This window comes from Siphateles boraxobius, unplaced genomic scaffold (assembly GCF_051911475.1).
Source record: "Siphateles boraxobius isolate OS27281-9 unplaced genomic scaffold, OSU_SipBor_1 25, whole genome shotgun sequence".
Classification (NCBI taxonomy): domain Eukaryota; kingdom Metazoa; phylum Chordata; class Actinopteri; order Cypriniformes; family Leuciscidae; genus Siphateles; species Siphateles boraxobius.
Window position 1 is genome coordinate 7,782,737 of NW_027508866.1, and position 23,702 is coordinate 7,806,438.

The following is a 23,702-nucleotide window of genomic DNA, read 5'->3' on the forward strand; positions in this document are numbered from 1 at the left end:
CAACCTTCATACGTTTTGTTCTGGTGCTTTTACCTAATTTGTTTAATTTAAAGGTTTGTAATCATAATTTTAAAAAGTAGTTTGTACAAAGTTGCTTTGAGGCCTTGTGGCCTGTTGACTTTGGCAGTTTAGGATTGTGCGAATGTACATAAAAATAAACCTAGTCAACTAATTGTTCTTAAAGGAGAGTTGAATATTCTTTCATCACATACTCACCCTTCCAAACCTGGCTTTTTCCCCTGTGGAATACAAAAGAAGATATTTAATGTAGAATGTTTAAATTGGGAGGGGGGAGGGGTAGATAGTGAATAATTAGGCTGTTTTTTACCTTCTTTTTTTTAAAAGATTTTTTTTTAACCTGGTTTCTTAAGAAGCTAACAATTCCTATAAGATGGCAAATTTGTAAGACATTGCATGTGTTGGGCAGTACAAAACTGTAAGACCCTAATCTAAATGTAATTGTAAATCGAACAGTGATTGTAATATGAAATATAAAACCTATGAAAATTGTACCTTTTCATACCATTCAAGTTATAATCTTATAATTTCACTTTCTTGAACGAATTCTTGCATAAGTTGTCATAAGAGTTTGTTGAAGATTCGTTCAAGAACAGTTGGCCCAAGCACAACGAAATTAAATTAAATTCAGACATTTCGAGATGCATTTCTAAATATTTCTTTTTCAGTTTTTAGCTCGACCCAGATATATATAAGCATCAAATTCTGGAGTTGGTAAGATTTTTTAAAGGTTTTTTTTTAATGCTCAGGAAGGCTACATTTTATTTGATAAAAATTAAAGTAAAACAGTACTATTACAAAATATAATTAACTTCAATTTTCACTTATTTTAAAATGTAATTTATTCCTGTAATGGCAAAGCTGAATTTTCAGCAGCCATGTAGTCTTCAGCGTCACATGATCCTTCAGAAATCATTCTAATATGCTTTTTTGGTTTATTTAAATCAATATTTATTTATAAAAGAAAATCTTTTATAGTATTAAATGACTTTACTGTCACCTTTGATTAATTTAATGCGTTAATGTATATGTTTTTTTGTTTGTTTTCATAAGCACTACCATGTAAGCTCGCGTAGACTTTATAATCTTATGACAGGGTTTCCGCGGATCCTTAAAAAGTTTTAAATTAGATTTTTTTTAAAATTTAAGGCCATAAAAAGTCTTAAAGTCTTAGTTTTACTAATGAAAGGTCTTAAATTTTCAATGGCAAGTTGACTTAGACATATCTAAATGTTTTCCAAATCAAAACTATCTAATAAGCGAAGGCTACTTTTTTTATTTATTATTCTTTCTTTGTTGATTTGCTTGTTCACGTGACATTTCGCGTCACATTCCCGGATGCATTACGTCTGTCTCCTGCACGCGAAACAGGAGGAGAGAAGGAGAAGAAAGTTGGTAAATGTCAGTTCAATTGTAAGTTCATTGTTTATGTGCGTAGTGGTGTGCGATGTGTATTGTCTTTAATGATATTGTAATCATTGTTTTAACGATGTACGAGGCACTGTGAGCAGAAATCGCTTTCGTCTGTCGTGCTTTCACTGCGTGATGTGTTCAGTTATAGGTATGTTCCCTAATGAATTTTTGTCTTATTGCATGATGATAACATAATATGATATAAATATATCACACCAGCGAGAGTGCCGTTTTCCCGGGTACAATTGCAAATGTGATATTTAATTTATATGACAGTTAAATCAACAATAAATGAACATTTTGAGTTACATTTTATAAACAATTTTGTCAATGTTGTTTGTTTTCCCTTTATTTCGCCAACGAGAATTTCAAAATGAAACCGTAGCAGAGTCTCAATGCAACAGACAGCGATGATTTTATTTTACTGAAATCCGCGTTTTGAACGAATCAATTTAATGTTTCAATGAACAATCACTTGCTTCTTTCCCGAATGAATCAGCTGTTTGAACAAATTGGTTGAATGAATGACTCCCTCAACTCACTTATTAAAGCTGCAGTCGGCAAGTCTGGCAGATTAAGTGGCCTTAGGCAAAATTTTGAATGTTTACAACTCTCATGTCCCTCCCCCACTATCAACCAATACCCTCCCACCGAGTTTGTGCTCGTCAGTGCGAGTGCAACAGATTTTCTGTGAACGCGCCCGTCTCATCAGCATCCATCAACACCATCGAGTATTTGGAGCTAGTCGGATAGCACATACAATAACCGTAGCTTTACTACTGTTCTTACTCTGGTAAGAAAGATAGAGTAGCATTGATTCTTACAAAAAGCCGAACTTTATCCCTTCATCTGGACATGTTTATCCACCTAACGTTACGTTCTCACGGATTTCAGTGCAAATAAAGCTAACGAACCTGCCCAACAAGTGCTAACGTTAGCTATCCATACCAACACATTTGGGCAAACATACTTAGATTACTAACATAACACTAAAGGTCTCATTATGCTTCTGCGTCAACTTCACGGCGTAGCTACGTCGTCACTCCTACGGCGTCGTGGCCGTTTTATGGTTCTGCGTCAGGTTGAGTTGCATCGCGGTGCATCTGACCAACCACAGGGTTCGCGGCGACGCAGAGGGGTCTGCGGGGGTACGCCGTCGATTCGACGCAGAAGCATAAAACAGGCTTAAGAAATAAAGTAACTGGTTGATCAAGCACAATTACCTGTCGAGAAGAAATGTTGCAAGCTCTGCATCCAGCTTGAACCCAATTAAATCACCTAAATCTCTCCACCTTTCAAATGCAGATCCGATATTGATCCTGGTTTTATTATGGGCACGGTCGCTTTCTTTCTTTACTTCTTTCTTTTCAGCAGGTGTTCTCTTTTCCTGTGTTGTTTTTGACCTCCTAGCCCGTGAGGTTAACTGAGGAATTGGAATCTTTTCCGCCATCACTCTTCTTACTGCGCGAACTTCAGGCGTGTGCATGTGATTGTAACGTGCGCGAGGGGTGGCGTGTGCACGACCTGTGATTGACAGTCAGATCTCACACCCCCCTGCGCTGATTGGACCCGATGATCCGGGAGCAGTGGATTTTTGCAAAACAAATAACACGCTCCAGGTGGAGGTAGAAGCTCGGTTTTTTTCTAAAACCACTTTATTTATGTTGTTCTGTCGGATTATAGTGTCGATTTCACTGAATATGATCAAAAAATGTTTGCCGACGGCAGCTTTAAGACAGTGACTTGCTGCCAACTAATGGCGGTTTTAGTTTCACATTTAAAGTACCCTTTAATTATTAGACTGTAAAAATTAGAAATCAGTTCATATTTAAATATTGAATTAAAAAAACAGTTCATATTTAAATATTGAATAAAAAAAACAATCTCATAGCTTTATTTAGGCAATTGTAAATGCAGTGTAAATGTATTAATGACATTAATGTTTTGATGCTGCTTCTGTGTCACCTCTGCACTGCAAAGATGGATTTTGATTTAATGATTTAATTTGACTGGTAACAGTGGTATTGTGTAATAGAATTTGATTTGGACGTTAGATTTTGACATAAACGGTGATGCATACATCTACAAATTAGGGATGGCGAAAACTAAAAATTTGCTTGACCGACCACCGAGCCTCATTAGCCGGTTGAAACCGGTTAACCGATTAGTTTAAAAAATATGCCACGCTATTTGAAATAACAGCCATTTCGAGCCGCGCCTGCAATTTCGCAACTCTGTCACATCTCTCTCTGCCTCCCGCTCACACACAGACACACACTGCCCCGGCGCCGCGCTTCCAGTCACGTCACTTTTTTAAAATCCCCTACAACGCGAAACATGAGTCCCGCAAACGCGGGGCCAAGGAGCTTGTATGTAATCGGAGGACAAATGGCTCCTCAGTTTCGAAATGGTTTGGGTACAAGGTGATCGCGTTGAAAATAAAGGCGTTGTTCTAGCGTTAGAAGCTCATTTGAAACATTGCAGCGTCTCATTTAAGAAAATGACAGCTCCGAAGAGACTCCGCTTAGTTTGAGGTAACATTAGTGCTAACAATAATAAAGAAAGATGAGGATCATCATCACCTTATCTGTTACCACTGAAATGTAGATGTAATGAATTTCTACAGTATTACTACTGTATTTAAGCACTGTATCACACAAGTTGCAACTTACTGTGTCATTCTTTTTGGTGAAATGGTCCCACACACTAACGTTACGTTTCTTTGCACGCTTCATCCTGTCGTCTACCCTTGCTCTAACCTCCAGTGTTTTAGCCTGTAGCCTTTACTTTTCGCAAACCTTGTGAGCGCGCGAACCCAAACGCTGTGACCTCGCGCCAAATGTTTTTATTGGTTTATTAAGTACAAACAGGCGAGTTATGAAAAATTGAGTGTGAGGGATTTGTTCACTTCACACAAAAATATCTTCGATTAAGATGGCTAACTGTAGTAGCGTTTAGTCCACTGTCTATAATAGCCTAATTTAGAGATCACTTTTTTTTTAACCGACTACCGACAACTTTGATCGGTTAACGTTGAGACGGTCAACCATCGGTCAAACGGTCATCGGTTAGCATCCCTACTACAAATGTCCATATATAGGTGAAAATGCCCCTGGAAATCAATTTAAGGTGGTAAATATTACCCCTTAATAATTTTTTTTTATATCTGTCAAGGCTGTGAACTGACCACTGCATAGAATATGAAAAATGTGAATGTCTATATTTTCAGCTGTCAACAACAGGCCTAAACCAGCCATGGCACCAATCACAAAAACAGAATCAGTAAAATATTATTTAATTATTATCAACAAAACGTTGAAAATATCAATACATATTTTTGTCAATATCGCACACCCCTAATGAACGGTATTTCATTTTGATTTCGTGTGGTCTTAAAAAGCCTTAAATTTGACTTTAAAAAGTGTGCAAAAACCCTGTATGAGAATAGCGTGTCTGTAAAAACAGGAGTTTTCGTTGGACACCGTTAGAGGAGTTCTTATTCTTGAGGAGCCCCAGATGCTCAGTACATTATGTGATATGATGGTGGCTCCTAATTTAGCCGCAGTCTTATCCTGTATGGATGAGTAATTGTGTCCATAAAGAAGGTTAATCTTCATAACAGGGGAACATAAACCAGATCTCTCTGGATCCTCTTCTGTTTCAGCACAGAACAGGGGAAGAGTGTTACTGAAGCTCAGAGGAAGGAACTTTTTTGAGTCGGAAGAATTTAGTGCCGTTTCTGAGAAAATAAACATTACGCTTCAATTTGATCCTCACAGTTATTGTCTGGTCTAAGAAAGAGCAGGCAAACCGAAGTGAGGTTTTGGAGGCACTTATTTTAGACCAACTCTCTGCAATTCCCTAGTAGGAAGGTCTGGACGGTTGGGGGGAAAGACAGCATTTTCTGAACGCCTCAGAGTTTCCGGAAAAGTTCATCTCAGAACTTTGGGTGCCGTTTTGCTCCATTACTATTCATGGAGAGTCTCAGGTAGCCATGGCGAAGAGTTCGCACCCAGCTGTGGTTTAAGTGCTCTGTGAGAATGGGAAATAATCAGGAGACCCTTTAGCCCCCTGTCCGCACTTTTTCCCTTCTGCCTTGCACTTACACACATAAACACTTTTGGGTTTTACTCCAGACGTCCCTTGCCAGCCTGGGCTCAGCACTTTAAAAACCCAAACAAAAAAGAATCCTCTGCGGGGGCCCTCGGTGCCTAGGGAACCGGGCAGCTCCACCTCACACTCAGCAGCAGCAGGGCTCCCTGATCTGGCTTGGAGCTAGACTTTGGCTGAACTTTCACTTTTGCCTGAAACAGTTATTATTAGTGACCTGAAAACCTCCAGGAGGAGTGGAAATGGAAGCCAGATGCCGTTAGTGGCTGGAAAACGATATTAAGCTTTCAAATGGTGCCCATGGGGAGGGAGACTGACATGGATTTCCATGTTTGGGGGGGGGGGGACTGTGACCCTTGATGGCTCATGCTTGAATATCGCTACAGGAGGGGTGGTGGTGGTGGTGTGTGTGTGTGTGTTTGGGGACGGGTCAGACCTCCAAATTTGTTTGTTCGCGGGGTATGAACACTATTGTTAGTGCTGATCGTACATATGCAAAACATTGGTGGTTCTTCAAATGTAGGTCATGATTTAGCTATGAATCAAAAAATTATAAAATTATTTTCCCCCAAATATTTTAATTATATTACATATTTCAGTATTTTTTTTTTATATTCCCCCCCAGACTTTTAATGATATTCCATAGGCCTATGTATTTATGTATTAAGTCTGAAATGGCTCAAAAAGATGATAGCCTAACTTTTCAATCAGGTCTTAATTAGTTTCAACCAAGCAGTGTTACCAATTCAATTCAAAGTAATATATTAATGTAAAATATGGTAACAAATCTAATTAAAAATCTGAATTTTGTGAATAAAATTAAGTTGGTCTAAAATACGTTTTATCACCATTTTTGGAAAGTAGGTTTAAGTCAGAGATGCTATCAAAATATCTATCTTAACTTCCTCTTTCTTGGAATTTATGACATAAAGAGTGGTATTGGTATTGTTATTGGTATTTTGTTAGTTTGGATCCAGCTTGTCATTTTCTTAAAATAGCAAAAACAAAAAACCTCTCAACCTTGAGTTTCCATTCATATTGTTTGTAAACTCTCTGTTACATATGTGTTTACTATAGGCAAAGGTAAAGCCTTACTCTGCTTTTTAGTCTGACAATGACATCTCTGGATTAGTCCAGTACACGTGCTGCCCCTTTAATTCCAGCACTTCCTCATCCCCTTGTTCTCTCTCTTTATACAAAATGTCTGTGCAGCCTCCAGCGAGGTTTTGTCTCCAGGAGGGTAATTATTTTTAGCAGGAAGTGTCTGAAAATGGACTGTACTTGGTCAGATGTGTGTGTGTTGTACTTGCATGTGTGTGTTGGCCCCTGCCTGGCTGGCCTAGCTTGCAGTGAAGAGAGATTGGCGGGATGTTGGTGTTGTTATTAGTCTTAACAGCAACCGGGCAGAGGATGTGCTCTCCTCGGTCCCATGGGATATCAGAGACAGATCCGAGGAGATCAGAAGGCCGAATATATCAGGTGAATTTTAGCAAGAGGGAATGAAAATAGCAGGCTAGCAGGGGAGCCTTTTTTGCTTATTTATGAGAACGTCACACCTGGCCTATATCGACACAATCGCATTTTACCTTGTTACTGTGCTACTTGCAACGGTTTTATCCTAGGTGGTCAAGAGGGATTTTTCTCAACCCTTTGTGGTTGTTCTTCTCGCCCCTTAAATCAACATCAATTTTCCAAATTGCTCTTTTATTTGTACGATTTCTCAAAGTTACCCAGTGACGTTACAGTTATCAGTTTGTGCAGGATTCTGTGAGGTGTTTGCCTTCAGTTCAGCTGGACTATTTCTTTTGGCAGGCCGATATGTACATCTGACACTGATGGCTTCCTTGGCCATCATCCAGAGAATATTTCAAACAACATGCTTTTTAAAAGACCGCTGTGCGTCCTGGGAGTTACAGCATAATTAAACAGACTTGAACCTCTCTGCACAGAAACAAATCACTATAAATATCGACATACTGAAAAGGGCTTTGTGACTGCGGTCTTCCATAGATTTTAGCATTTTGTTTTAGTTATTACATAAGATTTATCATGTCTGTATTACTTGTGCTTTGTTTTACTGGTGTGGATGCATATCAAGACTTTTTCTTTATCATTTTGTACAACAAAGGCAACATGAAATCAATACTGACCCTGTTTACTTTAATACACATTCCTAGTTTTATTTGTGAACAAAATCATTGCACAATGTTAAATAAAATGCTTTATATGCTAAACAAAAATGTAAAGAAAATGTAAACATTTCCTTTGGTACTCTTTTATCAAAACATATATGTATATATATATATATATATATATATATATATATATATATATATATATGCACATGTTTTGTCTTGTTGTTGTTGTTTTTTAATAAGAGCCGGATAGGCAAACTGGCATTTGAAAAAATAAAAATAAAAAATTCTGATCTTAACTCGACAGAACATCCAGTGCTGATGGTATGATTTGAGACCTCAACCCACCTAAAACATCTCAATCCCTCATTTAACGGTCTGCTTTATCTTTGCGAGCAATCAGGTGGCGTATATTCTCTTTTAATCCAGGACTTTCACTTACACTGAGGTATTATCTCAGTTAAACACACATCCGCACACAGATACTCGTTCCAAATGCATCCAAGACCTCCATTATGGAGAGATGCATTATCTGTCAGGCTGGAATGTGCGTATTATGGATTTACACGACCTGCATCCGAGGCCAGAGATAGAAGGGGGGCAAAATGGGAGTTGGTGAGTCGATGAGTAGAAGCATCGTGTTTTGCCTCATGTTTCTTCGGTCTGTAACTATTGCTGGTGTCTGAGTCATCAGTTCAAGCCTCTGGGAAACTTCCAAGATTTAAACTAGTGATCTCATGCTAAATCCAAATTAGAGGATCGATCCAGAAATGTCTGAAATAGCAATCTGCCTTATCCAGGAAGTTCAAACAAGTTCAGAATCACTGGAATGTTGTTGCTTATATTGAGGATGGCACAGTCACATGACCAAGGTTTAAAATCCGCTATATGCACAGAACGTTCTTATGAACTTCTGCAATAATATAAGCCAGCTTAGAAAACTTCCATCACTTGGTGTGTGGTATCTTCAATTTTCTGATGTAGCTTTAACAACATCAATATTGTAATAGTTTATAATCAGAATATAGTCAGTTAAATAGTCAGGCCTAGCAATTAATTTAGTTGTTCAAATGTAAAAAGAGATTAAACGGATGTTTAAATTTCAGCGTTTTGAACAGCTGAGCACTGTTGCATCCCTCAGTTCCTCCTCAGCAAAATTTAATTGTACCATCAGTTTTCACTTTCCCAGCCAATTATCAACATTGAATGAAATGGATCATGCATAAAATGAATCGTCTGTCTCTACACAAGATTTTAATCTTTCTGTTTAAAAGTTGTGATTCTCCCCTCATATGTCTGTATTGTTATTTTAAGTTGGTTTACTTATAAAATGCGATTGCCATTGGCTATTCCCAGGATCTCTTGTTTTTCTTTATTGTTAATTCCTTTGCCCAACTTGACAGGCCGCAACATCAGACACAGAAAGTAAAGTTTAGCCTTCTTAACACCGATTAAGCGATTATATTTCAGTAAGGTCTTCTATATCTTTCAACATACCTTCTGATGTTCATTCATGTATATTTACTGCAGTAACTAGTAGTAAAGAGGAAGAGATGATAAGTTCACGTGTGCTGAACGACAGGGATTTGTCACACCACATTAAAAAGATATTTATTGTTCGAAAGTGGAGACTTTGTTTCATATCAAAAGTAACAAAGCACAAAGCTTATTGCGATATATTGGATGGGAGGCAGTCACACTACAAACTTTTTGTACTGGAATTGAAAACCGCATAGACCAAAATATAAATTCTTGGATTTAAGAATTGATCTGTTCATCAAATCGAGAATTAATTAAAATGTTGAACCAAGGCAGATCTTGAAGGCAGCAAGTATAGAATGACCTCTTAACGGCTGACAGTTCACCAGAAATCCCTGAGATGGCTTATCGAAAACCAGGAAGTTACCGTACATATACAATACTTGAATGATAATCTGATATAAGTGATGTGAACGATTAATATAGGCTATATACCTTTTCTCTGTTTTAGTTATTAGCCTTTGGTGTTTTCGTATGTCTGGCGATGTCATGTCCAGCCAGTGAGAGTCATCATGCACTGCTTTGCTGACTAATCCAACTGACATTTTTGGCAAAGTCTGGATTAAGAAAATGTAGGGGGTAGTACTTGTGCATTCATGAGAGCGTGTATGCGTTTGCATCTGCCATTGTGTGCGTTTGCGCGTGTGTGGTCGTGCTTTGGCAGCGTGAGTTTGTTGTTCCCGGAGGCATGGTAGTGAAAGCGGACCCGTAGAAGGAGAGAGCGCTCATGACGGTACTCGCTGGGAAAACCGCAGGCCAGACGAGCTGATTGGACTGCGCTGTGACACCATGTTTCCCATGTTCTGAACAGCTTTCACTGGAAGCTGGCCAACACAGAGGGGGACCCCTCTCTCCTGCTCTCCGTCTCTTTATTTCTCTCCTTTCTTGCCCTCTTGCACTCCCTCTATCCTATTCAGACCGATGTCATTGAGACGAGAGGGTTGCTGAAACTGCAAACCAGCCTTTGAAATGGAAAACAAATTTAAGAAAACAAGCATGGATAGATTTCCTCGCTGCTTTTCTCATCTACATCTCCTCCCCTACTTCATTTGTGCTGGATGGAAAGGAAGGTTTGATCCTCGAGAACTTGTCCTCATGTCTTTTCTGAACCTTAATGACTGGCTTTCTTCAATGAAACACAAATGAAGATATTTTGAAGAATTCAAAACTACATTGGACCCTACTGAAATTCAATGTTTGAGACATTGTTCAAAATCTCTTTTCTGTTCCACGTTTTTGAGGTACAAAAACCTTTTGGTTCCATTGTAAAAACGGCATTATTTCAGCTATTATATTCGAGCACTAGCGCTCCTCCATCTTGGGTGAGGTTGTTTTTGTGCTAGTCATGGTGGTAATAACTCTCAGTAGGTCACAGAGATTATCAGCCATTCACAGATGCGCTCAGATTAATTTAGTGTTGATGGTTTTAATTGTTCTTGCAGCTCTGTCGCTATAGACATAGCAGGGCAGGTGCACTGCAGGTTCTTTTCTGCGTTTCAACAAAAACAGCAACGTTGAGGTGGTCATTCATCCTCACGAACATAATCGAAAAAGAGCTGGCAGGGAAGGCCCATTTAGAAATGGCTCTGATAGCGTAGTGTTCACGATAAATACTTAAAGCATTCGGAGAGCTCAGTCTGCGGGCTGCAGCGCATTTCATGCATTATTGAGGTTATGAGGGCTGAGGGGTTCTTCTGTGTCTCGCAGACAAAGACCAAAAAAGACGAGAGGCTTTCCGTATCAACGCTTCCAGAGCATACAGTGAGTTCTAGTATGCATTGATAAACATTTATCGATTAAGACGTTAATGTGGTTTTGGATTATGGGTGTTGTCACGAATCACAAGATTTTTAGTTATCAATATCAATACCAGAATCAAAACCAATATCCATTTTTACTAGGCTAAGTTTCACAGCGAAAATTTTGATATTGAGCATGCAATTTTTTAAATAAGTTTATTCCATTTTTTTCAGTTTTATTTTAATAAATTAGATTAAAACACTAGAATGTATTCTTCAGATATTTTGCAATTAAACATTCAGTAATAAAAAAAGTTGAAATAAAATAAAATCACCTTTATTTATATACCGCTTTTTACAATACAGAGTGTTTCAAAGCAGCTTTACAGTGATAACAGGAAATTAATGCAACAAAGTCGTTTTGGCTGTACAGCAGCTCTAGAAGAAAGTCATTGTCCAGTTTAAGTAAGTTCAGCGTGCTGTTGATTATTTCCATTTTAAAAATCATTAGTAATTAATTAATTTATAATAAAAAAAGAATTAACTAAAATTAAGAATTGAGCCAATTGTGCTGAAAGTGTTATTTATTTATCAGCTTGCTATCCTACGGGACCCTAAGGGTGACATGGTGATAGAAAAAAGCTTTTATGTTTACTCCCAAAACTTTTGTGTTCCCCCAAGAAACTTTGCATTCACTCGCTAAAGCATTTAAATATACTTTTTCCTCCCATGTCATATTAAAAGTTTTACAAATGAACAAAGAGTTTTTCAGTGGTATGAAAAACTATTTGCGCAAGGACGCTACATTTTAGTCCAAGCACAAAAGCATTGAAATGTGATATTTCATCCTAGCTCCTATTTTCCTCCAAAATATTATTTTTTCACATCACCATGACCCTTCTGAGGCACTGTACTACAAAAGTGCTCTCTAACAGTCGGAAACATGACCTTCCAACCTTTCGTACTGTTGTGCTTATATGAGAGTGGCTCAAATTCGAATACTTTCCTGTGATCTCTTATTTGTTCTAATGCCCAAAAATAGAGCTCACCACCAATCTATCCTCATCATATCCCCCCACCCTCAGCTGCTTTCGTGACTGTTTTCATGGTCTGTGTAGAACAGTTCCCCATGCAGTCTCCCATTATGTCGATATTGCATATTCCTTTGACTGTGTTTTGTATTTAGACATGGCACGTAAGCATATTCTGAGTTCAGGGCAGCTCAGCAGATGTGCAATGGAAGGAAATTCATAATCAAAATAATATTCTGGATAATATGGCAGTGCGGAGTCTTGGGGATGGTGCTTGAGGGGGGGTTGGCGACTCGCTGAACTAAAGTTAGCAGCTTTTTTTCGCTGAGTCAGTGTTTGAGTTTAGCTTTTCCTCTCCGGGCTCGGGAACGTTTCTGCTGACGCATTCTTAATCCCTTCCTTTACTATACTTTTGTGAGCAGTTATGTGTCAGTTCTTGCAGTTGCTAATGCTACATCACCATTATTATATGGAAATAAATGAACTTAATAAGCTTTTTGGGGAAAATTCCCCCTTAAATAAACACCTAGCTTTGACTTTGTGCTGTTAAAAGCATTTGAATGTGTTTACTTTTAAGTGAATCTAAAGGAGGAGTTCTTTGTTGCCTTATCTAATGCTGTTAGAGACTTAGTGTTCGTGTTGATGTATGAAGGTCGGACTTGTGTAGTGTTTCAGATGAGGGTTGATTGACTGAGGCGTGCTGAAGGTCAGTCGTACTTCTGCACCTTCTCTAAGGTCACAGCCGGCGATGGCAGAGAGCCAGTACACACATATACACACAGAGCAGTGCCAACACAATAGCAGCCAGATTAATGTTTACCTCACACACTGCCTTACATCTTTGCTGGCCTTCTGTGTACACACTACTACTGCGAGTGCTATACTCCATTCTGAACGCAGAACTTGAGAATAGAGTGACTTGTGGGCTTAAGTTCAGTTTTTGTATTGTTTTATTACAGAGAACATATTCTATCTCACATATTTGCAGTTAAATGCTTGTGTATAAGTCAAGTGTACAAGTTCAACATGAAAAAAACAACATGTGGAACACAAAAGAAGATAATTGACAGATTGTTTACAATAGTCTCTTTCTCTCTTATAGTGACCTGTAAACATCAAGCTCCAGATTGGTATCATCCATCAAAGTATAATAAAAGTACCACTAGACACATAAGAACAAGTTTCATTTGATGTCATCATTAACATCATAATGTTGCAACACACCAGGTTTGACACAGTTATGCCAAACATAATTTGTTCTTGCATCTCATAACCAGTCGTCATGACCCATTCATATCAAAATTTTAGTTGATACTGATAAACCAATAATTACTTTCGTGTCATGTCTGATATTAATATTCTATACTATTGTATCTAAATACAAAAGCTAAAAAAAATCTGTTATTTTAAAGGCCATTAAACGTAAATGTAGGCATCACAATATTATAATGTACAGTATGAAAATATTTAATATAATATTTGATAATAAATTAATAGGTAAATAATCACAAATCGATTAATTAATCTCTAATATACACTGAAAATCGATGTGATACTGCTATATAGTGCATCAGCTTCAGTGGAATTAGAATGGCACATTTTGACTCATATACATACACATATAAACACATAATATATGAAAGTGAGTGACAGTTCCTTTAAAACAAAGTTTCTTAGTTTTGTTCAATTCGAAATTGCTTGCTTGCAGTGTAAACAGCTTTGTCGATTCAAAGTATATATACATACAACTTTTATGATGCTTTTTTCATTTTTGGTGCTTGACAGCCCCTGGTCTTTATCCAGTTTTACTGTACATAAAACAGCAGCTTGAACATCCTTCAAATCCTTTTAAGTTCCAAGGAACAAAGGAAATCATATGGGTTTGGAACAACAAGAGGGTGAGTAAATGATGGACTCTTTCTTTAAGACACTGAGCCAATTAAGTACAGGCCCTGAATTGAATTGTGGTCCGGTTTTGGTTAAGGAACGTTATCGCTCTCATATAGTGTGCTGAACTTTATTTTACTGTTTTAATGCAGCGGTGCGTGCCGTCTGGAATGACTGGCCCTCACTCGTGGAGCGCTGTAGCATGTCTCTGCCCACTTTACTTGCATAAAAATGTTTTCCTGTCTTTCTGGTGTGATGCGAGTGAAAGATACAAGAACCGCCTAATCAGCAGCTGAGGTGCTGAAGGTCACATGCTAATACGCAGGGAGATTAACCCCAACTGAAAACATGAAGAGTAGATTTGATCAGTTGACATAAAATACCGGTTGGGCTGTTTATAGGTGAAACACAGTCCAGGAATAATATGGAAATATTAAAGTAATGTTTTAACTGGATGATATGTTTTTTTATCCACCTGCTATGTCACCATCTTTTGTGTTTTAGCAGCTCGATGTGTATATACATGCTGACTGTTCAACAATTGTAATCATTGTTGTATTCACCCCCCACACTTTTTGTCAAAAAAAAAAAAAGATTTTGGAATTTCCTGAAATGTCATCCCCATTAAAGTGTCCATGATGCCTCCTTTGAGGAGATCTTAGACTTTTATTTCACTGAAAGTGAGTGACAGTTCCTTTAAAACAAAGTTTATTAGTTTTGTTCGATTCGAAGTTGCTTACTTGCAGTGTAAACAGCTTTTTGTTGATTCAAAGTCACATGCTTACAGTGTAAAAGAAGTCGCACTTTTGAAGTCTAAACCAAGATGATTTGAAGTTGCGCATTTGCAGTATAGATAGCTTTTTTTGATTCAAAGTTTTGCACTTGCAGTGTGAAGGTTTTATATTTTAAATTATGGAGTTGCAGTCAGGGCCGGCCCAGGGTCTGTTGGTGCCCTAAGCAAGATTTTGGTAGCGCCCCCCACAAGCCAACTAATACCAATGGTAACTGCACTGTCATGCATAATTAACGTGTTATAGTCATGTATTAATATCACGTCGTGATGCAGTGTTTAAAATAATTAGTCCAAGTCCAACATAACATGTTGTCAACTATTACGCAAGATGTCAATACTCAAATTGATGATTTCCTCCTGCCAGTGACCCGGAAACCGATCAAACTAAGTCATCTTTCTTGAAGGACATCTCAACTCTCTAATTGCACCGCACGGAGGCGAGGAATGAGGAGCAAAGGAAGCTTCCTGAGGAGATGATACACGGGTGTATCCTTCTCTCAAATCCTAAGGGGTTGGAGCTAAGATGCAAGGAAAGGAAGCAAGGATGAAATAAGAAATGAGAAGAACCCCTGGACACTCTCCAGAGCACAAACATAGGGTTTGTCAAATCTGTTTCCCCAAAATGATATTATTTGAGTATCAACTAAGGGTGCTCTTGCTTTCGTCTGGAGAACTGGGCCTGCCTCTCATGCGGCGCCCCCTGTCATTTTATGCCATAGACAGCCGCCACGTCACCTATGCCACGGTCAGGCCCTGGTTGCAGTGTTGAAACCTTCATGGATTCAAAGTCGTGCATTAGCAGTGAAGACAGCTTTTCTGAGTCATGCATTTGCAGTGTGGACAGCTTTGATGATTCATTCACACACTTGCAGTGTACACAGTTGATTTCTAAAACAAATGCTGGCGGTGTAGTTTTTGATTCGTGTTCTGCAGCTGCTGTGTAGATGGCTTTTTTGATTTAGAGTTGTACACTTGCAGTGTAGATAGCTTTTTTTGATTCACTTAGGCACTTGCACTTTAGACGGATTCATTGTCAAAAGTTGCACACATTTGCACATGTGCATTACAGTTAAGTTCAAAGTCAAATTCTTGCAGTGTACACAGCTTTTGATTTGGAGCTGTGCATTTGCAGTGTAGACAGCTTCACTGACAATTGCAGTTTAGACAGCTTGTTGATTATAATTGAAGTGTTCTAGTTTTGCAATGTCGTTTGCTTGTAGACTTGTTCTTATTGTTTACACTAGTGAATGAGAACAACGAATCGGAACAATGCAGCCTGGCCTCTCTGAGTCAGTTGGACTATACTGTAATATCTAGTTCAGGTCACCGTCTGCACCCCCAGCCCTCAACAATTAACCGCTTGTTGTCTTGTGAAGAACAAACACCCCCTTCTTTCTTCTCTCTGCCCCGTTATGCTAATTTCCAGTTATGAATCCGAGCATCTAATTAATTCAGTTTACAGCAGAAATTTCAGGATAAACAAACCTTGTATTAAAATGCAAATATGCAGAAGAGTTTGTGGTTGTTAGATGCCAGATTCTGTCATGAAATTCTTGAAAAATAATGCAGCACTTGTGCTCTTTTTTTTGCACCGCACCTCGCCCGCTGAATGAAGAAGGCTAAGGACTAGCCATGTGTGTTTACGCTGAGGGCAAATATGTTTCCTATGGTGCTTTGCTCGCTGTGCATCACTTCATATTCTTTTCCCAGAGACCTTCCACTGGCACACAATGTTAAAAAAATAAATACTCAAAATGAAAAGGAAAAGATTGAGAAACGTGTCATTCATTTTAACGTACACTAAGTTTCATAGACATGCAGTATGGTAGTAAACAATCCTCATTTACAAACAGTCTGATGTGTTCTTTTGTGGAGTCAGTGATTGTCTTTTTTCTTTACTCAAGCCAGTAACATTAACTAGGCTGTTATCCAGAAAGAAAAGATGATCTCTGCCTCTTTTGTCATCCAGTCTCAGGCCGGTCAAACTGTTTGAGAAACGGTTCACGTCCCTCCCAACCAGAGATCCACTCCCCAGACATCGCCTCCACTCCCAACCGGAGATATAATTGCCTTAATTATTTTCTCTAAAACTCGAATAACATTTAAGGAATGCTGTTATCAGTGGTGGAGGAGGCAGAGATATATGTATTTGCTTGGGGAAACCTAAAAGTTTCTGGAGGTAAAGGAATGCTTTACTTTTCTCGATAACACATCAATGATTTTTTTGCAAAGTCCCGTACTGTATGACTGTGACAAGCAGTACCAACACGCGCTCTCAGACCCCCTCAGATTGCGTTTCTTCCAGTACTGACTGAAAGCCTCTGAAGTAAATTGCTGATCTTGTTGCATAATAAATCAAAGGCGGAACTATGGTGGTTTAAAGAAAGAAAGAATGAAAGAAATAAGAAAGAAAGCGAATAGGCTCTGGGCTTGTTCTTGCTCCTCAGCTTTAATGAACTGCGCTGTAAGCCCTTGAGAGCTCTGTTGATAGCAAACATGGCGTGTAAGATGGTGAACCGGTCCTGGATTCATTACAGCCGTAGGAGTGGCTGATATCGCGAGCCCTGTGGACCAACCGGACCGCTCTGACAAGAGATAACGCTGATCCGTGAGAACGGCTTCGACAGAGTTTGTTAAAAAGATACTATCCTATTGAGAATATTGTGTCAGTCGTAATCCCAATACTGTGACTCTGAGAAGCCTTCAAAGAGTTCCAGTTTTAAGATATGTAGAGATGCTAACAAGTTCACGATCACTCGAGTAAATATGCTGTTAAACGAATCAGGTCTGTGGTAGGTTAAACATAGGTGGTTGTATCAGTGAGATTTATACTGTCTAAGAAACTATTTGTGTGCGTTTTAAGCTGTCACTCCTGATGTCCAGCCTACAAAACAAGTTGGAATTAGTAATGCATGTACAGTCTGTTAAACCGCCTCAAAAAACTCTTGCCCTCCCCAGCTGGTATGAAAGGGAGTGTTCTTCTGTCAACAACTGGGACATTGTTGCACTGAGACGACCCAAATGTACTGCATCATAATCAGCAAGCCCCCATAATGCTTTGAGTGTCTCTTAATTGGATGGAAATGAAGTCTGGTCTGTAGTTTGTCCATACCTAATGAGACTCAACCCCACGGTCCCTTGTTATTCACAGATTCTGTGTATGCGGGCACGTCGTGTGTGCGGTTGCCTGTGTTCCCAGAGGTTGCAACAGTGGGCTCTCACATTATAAGCTCTGTGAACGTGGTGGTCTTGATTGGGTACAGCATGCCACAGTGTGAAGTTTCTGCGCTATCGCAACCTCCTGCAACGATATTACTCACACGCCTTTGTCTGATTGTTGCTCTGTGATATTGGATCTTGACGACGTGCCAAATCCTTGATTTGCAATTAAGCCATCTAAGCTAACAGAGACAGGAAGATTTAGTGTATCACAGACTACTGACACACATGCATTGTTCGTGCAGTGCGATTAGGTCATTGTTGAACTTTTTCAGACTGTGTGTGTAATTCAAGACTCAGAACAAGGAAGGAACTGAACGGGTCAGGCCATGTTGTAATGCTTGTGGTTTGGTAAATGTTTGAATCAAAGTTTTTTAAATGCATTAAAATACCTCATAGCATGTTGTAAATGCAGTTGTCCAATATAAAGGTAAATACAGAGACAATCATAAATTACAATCATAAATTAAAGATGATTTGTAACTTTCAGTCTCTAGTCAGCCTGATTAACAAAAACCGTCATCACACTTTTTCTTAGGTTTCCACCAAGTTTTCCACCAGTTTTTGCAGTGTGTTCCGGCATTTGAGCATGTTGAATTGCCGTATGTCTGTGCCGTAGGTGAGAGAGAGTTAGTGAATAAAAGCCAAAGTGATAAAAGCGAGCAAAGAAGTCAAAACGCCTCAGATAAATGGCTGTTCTAATTGTATGCCATCTTACCTGAGCATTCCAATGCGCAAATATTTTCTGCCTGGGATGAAGAAAGTGATCATCAGCATAATTGATTCTTGCTTATATTTTCATAATTGAAACTTGCTTAACATTCAGAAGGGGAAGTAAGCGCTGGTTTGTTTACGGTTTGTTTATCTGCAGTCCTAGCTTTGGTTTCCCCTCTTGAATGATGAATAGACTATTGATACCTACTGATATAGACAATTTTTTCCTCACACACAGGCGCAGAATGCACATGCTTGTTGACAGTTGTCTGTAATCATTTTGGTGTGTTCAAGCGCAGCTTTTTGACCACCCACCGAGTGGTCTGGGGTGTTCACTGATATGCTCACACAAAAATCACTGCAAAAGATGCTTTCCAACAGGTTTCATCGTAGTTTTTGTCCCAATACAAGTCAATGGAGTTGGACAAAAACTACCCAGACCACTTGGTGAATTTCACGTCTTTGTAATTGGTCCAATTGACTGCGCCAATTGGTCGCAGTCTGGAGCCCTGTTGAGCCATCAATATTTTTTTGTCCTTTTTCACGGAGGCAAATATTGTATATTTTAATTGTGTGTTATCTGCAAAAGGTTACTTTTATTAACAAAGCTTCATAGGGTCAAGTTTCCCTCTACTCACCGTTCTTACGTTCATACTCCCTGAGGAGCAATTAAATCATCGCTCACAGGACTGGCACTAAAGTGTGAGGGCACATTGAACCATTTATGTGAAAACAATATTAATATGGTTCTTCACTTTGTGGGTAAGGTCAAACATCAGGCCCTTTGCTTTACTACTAAGTCTAAAGCATCAAGGGGTCAAATGCAATATTCAGTCTTTAGAGGTCACAAACTCTAACACAATGTCGAGGGATCTCTTTTCGGGATTGACATGAAGGTTAAGTTCAAACTTCTGCTGTCAAATCTTTGATTTAGGTGTTTAACAGACCCCACTACAGTGTACACAGAGTCAAAGCTCAAAACGGTGGGTCAGCTTTGAGATTAGTTGCTCACACAAAGCAGGTTTGTTATAAATGGTAGCAGCAATAGCAAAGACTTTGATAAAGGGCTTAACGGCTATGTCGGCGTAAAAATAGATTAGCTCTATCTGTGCTAATGGCAGTCGTTGGTGCCTTTCAAAACACACATACACACGCACGTCTTTTATAGTTTTTTTATAGTATAAAGTCATACCCTTCAGAAATCAGGTCACCTTTTTTTAGACCAAATGATCAAAGGACAAGCTATAAAAAAAACCTCAAACTGTAAAATCTTTTTTTTTAAAGGCAGTGAAGAGGTGACTCAATCTCAGTCCACACACAAAAAAATGACTTGTGGTGCCGCTGACTTTTTTTTTTTTTTTTTTTAAGTTTGAAACTATTTATCATTGTCTGGTGGGTAGTGCATACATACTTCCATACTGTTTTTTTTTCAAGTATGGCTGCACGTTATTTTGAAAAACTGATATTGTGATATTCTTTTTTCTGTGATGTTTATTGCAAAATAAAAACAAAGGAATTTTCAACGGATGACTTGAATATGTGGAAAGAATTAATAATTTTACAATGATTAGGGAGATTTTCTTCATTGAAATTAAAAATAATAGACATTTGAGTGTAAACCATCCTTACAGGGCTGAACAATTTGGAAAAAAAAAACTTCTGTTTACTCTTTACAAGTGAACAGAGCCGACTTGAGTTTCATAGGCTATATTCCCACTGTGTTTGACCCATTCAGTATAAAAGAATGTAAACTAAACTTTTTTTAAAATTAGGAATGTGTCTGATGTTTTTTCATTTGTGTTCACTTAACCAGCTTTTCTTGCTAACAGAATTCTAAACCCATTTGTTCAGATTTCTGTCCACCATTTTTAGTTACAGTACAGCTCCCACGACAAAAGTGTCTGCTGTCCTCTCTCACCTGTGTTAGATTCTTTCTTTGTTTTTATCTGTTCCTGACTGCCTCTGAGCTGTTGACCCTCTTGAGTGCTCAGGTGCTCTGTGGCTCAGCGACACTGGCAGTTATAAAGAGAGAGAGGAGGAAATCTAATGGCCTGTGAGAAAGATAGGTTATGAGAGAATGAAGGAAGAAAAACAGCAGCTATACAGAGAGAGAGAGAGACTGGGAGAGAGAGAGGCCCCGCTGACGTTTCCCTGCTGCATATGCAGCTGATAGTATCTGGCAGGGCCTGGCTCTCTGGGGAGCCCTGTAATCTGTTCCATCAGCGTTTACTACCGAACAAATTAACTAAGACAAGCACCGCCGCCTGAGCCAGCAGAATTCTTCCATTAGGAAAATTATAAAGCTATTATGGGGAACAATTTGGTCCTTTATATAAACGACTCTCATTGGAGGGCTACAGGGCTTCCTTGAACTATACCAGGGGGGCTGGATGGAATACCCTTGGGGGCATTAGCACTATTGATACCAGTAGGAAAGAAAAATTGCGCTCTTTAATATCTCAAATATTTCTCCTCGACGGCAGTGAGATTAAATAGTTTATTACGTCTAATAAGACGTAATAAGAGAAGAAAAGACCCCAGGAAACTCACATGTGTCTCCTTTTGAGTTTTTTTGAATGTAGTATCTTAACATTTTAATTATTTTCCCCAAGTAATTTTAGGTGAAACATCTGAGACAAAGTTGATACTTCACTGAAGAACCTTCTTAAGCTTTGAAAGTGCAACTTTTACTGTATTATGATTCATATTTGAATTAAATAGGCACAACCTTAAAAATGGTGTATGACAAGAATATATATCCTGATTATTACATTCACAAATCAGTTCTGAAGTTGACATTTTGAATCCACTCACTTATTTGTTTAAAGATGGTCAAGATTGTGAATCAAATAAACAGGTTCTTTTCATTGAACCCCTTTATCTGTTTGACAGTTCAGAACGATTTATTCACAAATGCTTTCCTAAGTTGGAAGCATAAGCTTTACTGTATTATTATCCATATTTCCTGTAGTTTTAGCTGAACGAATTGCATTATGGTGTGAGACAAGAATATATATCATGATTATGGAGAGGTAATGTATATAGTCTACCCTTAATAGTCGTGCGTACATGTCATGTCAGTGCATTGTTAGGGTGTAAATGCATTATGTCACAACTTATTTCCGTCACAGTCTCACTGCTTGTTTTAATAACAAGTCATTTAGGAAGACCAGAACCATAGCCCACTTACATAGCATGACATTTTTATCTAAAACATGTCCCATTGACCCAGAAACCAATGATCCACACCCGTCTCTTGGGATGGTATTTTAAAACCAGATTTGTCCCTGGAGATCAACCCTCGTGCTTTTACCTTGCCAGACTAGCCAAACGACGTTCCGTCAGAGTGCTTTGCGGAGCCATGTGTCTTCCTATGTGGAAGGAGGAGGTGATAATAACAGAGGAGAGTAAAACTGGGGCGAGACTGTGGTGACTCAGCCCCCCAGTTGTTGTGTTGGAGGTTTGGGGAGTCTGGCGCGCAGAGTTCCAGCCTAATTAAGTTGATTTGTTCCCAGCATCTGGCTCCCAGATGTCAGCCGATATTCTTTAGCTCAGCTCCCTGCTGTTGAGAGGAGAGGAGTGGGACGGCAGGGACCGCAGACTGCTGACTTTTCACGAGGCCCACCAGGGGTGGGACTACAGCGGGCTGTAGGTGACTGATGGATCCGGTGGCCAATCGCGGTGTGTTTGTCTCAAATTTTAGGGAATCTGATTGGTCCTTTCGAATGAGTGGTTTATAGCTGCATTACGCCTGCAGGTGCATACCAAGCAGTTTTCTCACACCTTATAAAACGCGTGTTTTCTGCAAAATAGACGTGATGTTTGGTGTGAACTGTGAAGGTCCATTCGTATTGTTTTTACAGCTTTCGTTTATGACGGATATGACTGGTCTGAGGTCGATGACTGTGCTTGTTGACAAAAAAATTGGTATTGCCTACCTCTACATAGAGTGGTGACAAGTAGTAGCCTAATTAAGAACCAGTTGATCCGAGTCACATTTTGGACTGAATGATTAATTTGCAAATCAGTTCTTAAGTTGACGTTTTTACTGCGTCTGAAGTCTTTTACTGTCAGAGTAGGTACTGCATTTGAATTTACTTTGCGACTGTTAAAAAAGTATGTTCTATATAGTTTGAATATGGGTAGTTTGGGCAGTAACAACATGGCGGATGTAGTATGTCACGTGACCTACCAGCATCACTTGCATCCACTTCACTTCCCTTCATAAATCCCCTCCTGTGGCCTTATGGGATAGTCGAAGTGTACTTTAGAATCTCGGTGGAAGTAGTAGTACTTTTTGCCTACTGTTTTTCGGAAACTATGTATTCGGACATAAAACTGTTTTGGTACTGTTTTTTGCATACTATATAGTAGGGAAGTTTTCGATTTTGGACGCAGCGCTTGAATTCTAACTTGAATTGCAGTTTAGTCCAAATTGTGAATTGAATCAACTGTTCAAACTATTTTTTTCAACAAACCAGTTGATTTGATTCACAATTCAAAGCAGTTCATTCACAAATATATTTTTAAGCTGACAATTTAAATCCAACTCACTGAATCATTTAGAGAATCAAATCAGCTGGTTTGTCGATGCTTCATAATTGAAATAAATCTTTCTTTTCTCGCAGTTCAGAATGAACAAATCATTTATAAATCGGTTAAGTTGACATCTTGAATCCAACTCTCTGAATTATATTTGTCTAAATTGTGAATTGGAGCAATGATCTTTCAGTTTGGAACTAAGTTAAAATGAGTAAATAATAAAATAATTATAATTTTTACATTTGTATTCTTTTTAGCTGATTGTCATAGGTAAGACAAATCGGTTCTAAAAATCCAAAAACTAAAATGATTGCCAATTCTGAAAATTCAAGGTTGATATTTAGGCACGGCTCACTGATCTCATTTCATTTATTTACTAAAACCGTTACTCTGGAATCTCACGTGAATCATTTCCCTTATCTGTCCTCAGAAAGAACTGGATGCCACCGCCACAGCCCTGGCCAACAGACAGGATGAAAGCGAGCAGTCCAGGAAAAAACTCATCGACCAAAGCCGCGAGTTCAAGAAGAATACTCCAGAGGTGAGCGAAAGCGAGAAATGG

At 38.8% G+C, this 23,702-nt stretch overlaps 1 protein-coding gene across 13 annotated transcripts in view; it reads left to right on the top strand.

Annotated features, from left to right (window-relative positions):
- Positions 1-23,702, top strand: part of cux1a (cut-like homeobox 1a) — a 126,350-nt gene that overhangs the window by 12,197 nt on the left and 90,451 nt on the right. For all 13 annotated transcript variants that reach the window (XM_077242346.1, XM_077242347.1, XM_077242337.1 and 10 more), the window contains exon 2: positions 23,571-23,681. Coding sequence is in view for 11 of the 13 variants with exons in the window: in XM_077242337.1 (XP_077098452.1) it covers positions 23,571-23,681 (111 nt within the window). In the remaining 2 variants the exon portion in view is untranslated. The remainder of the gene's footprint in view (positions 1-23,570; positions 23,682-23,702) is intronic.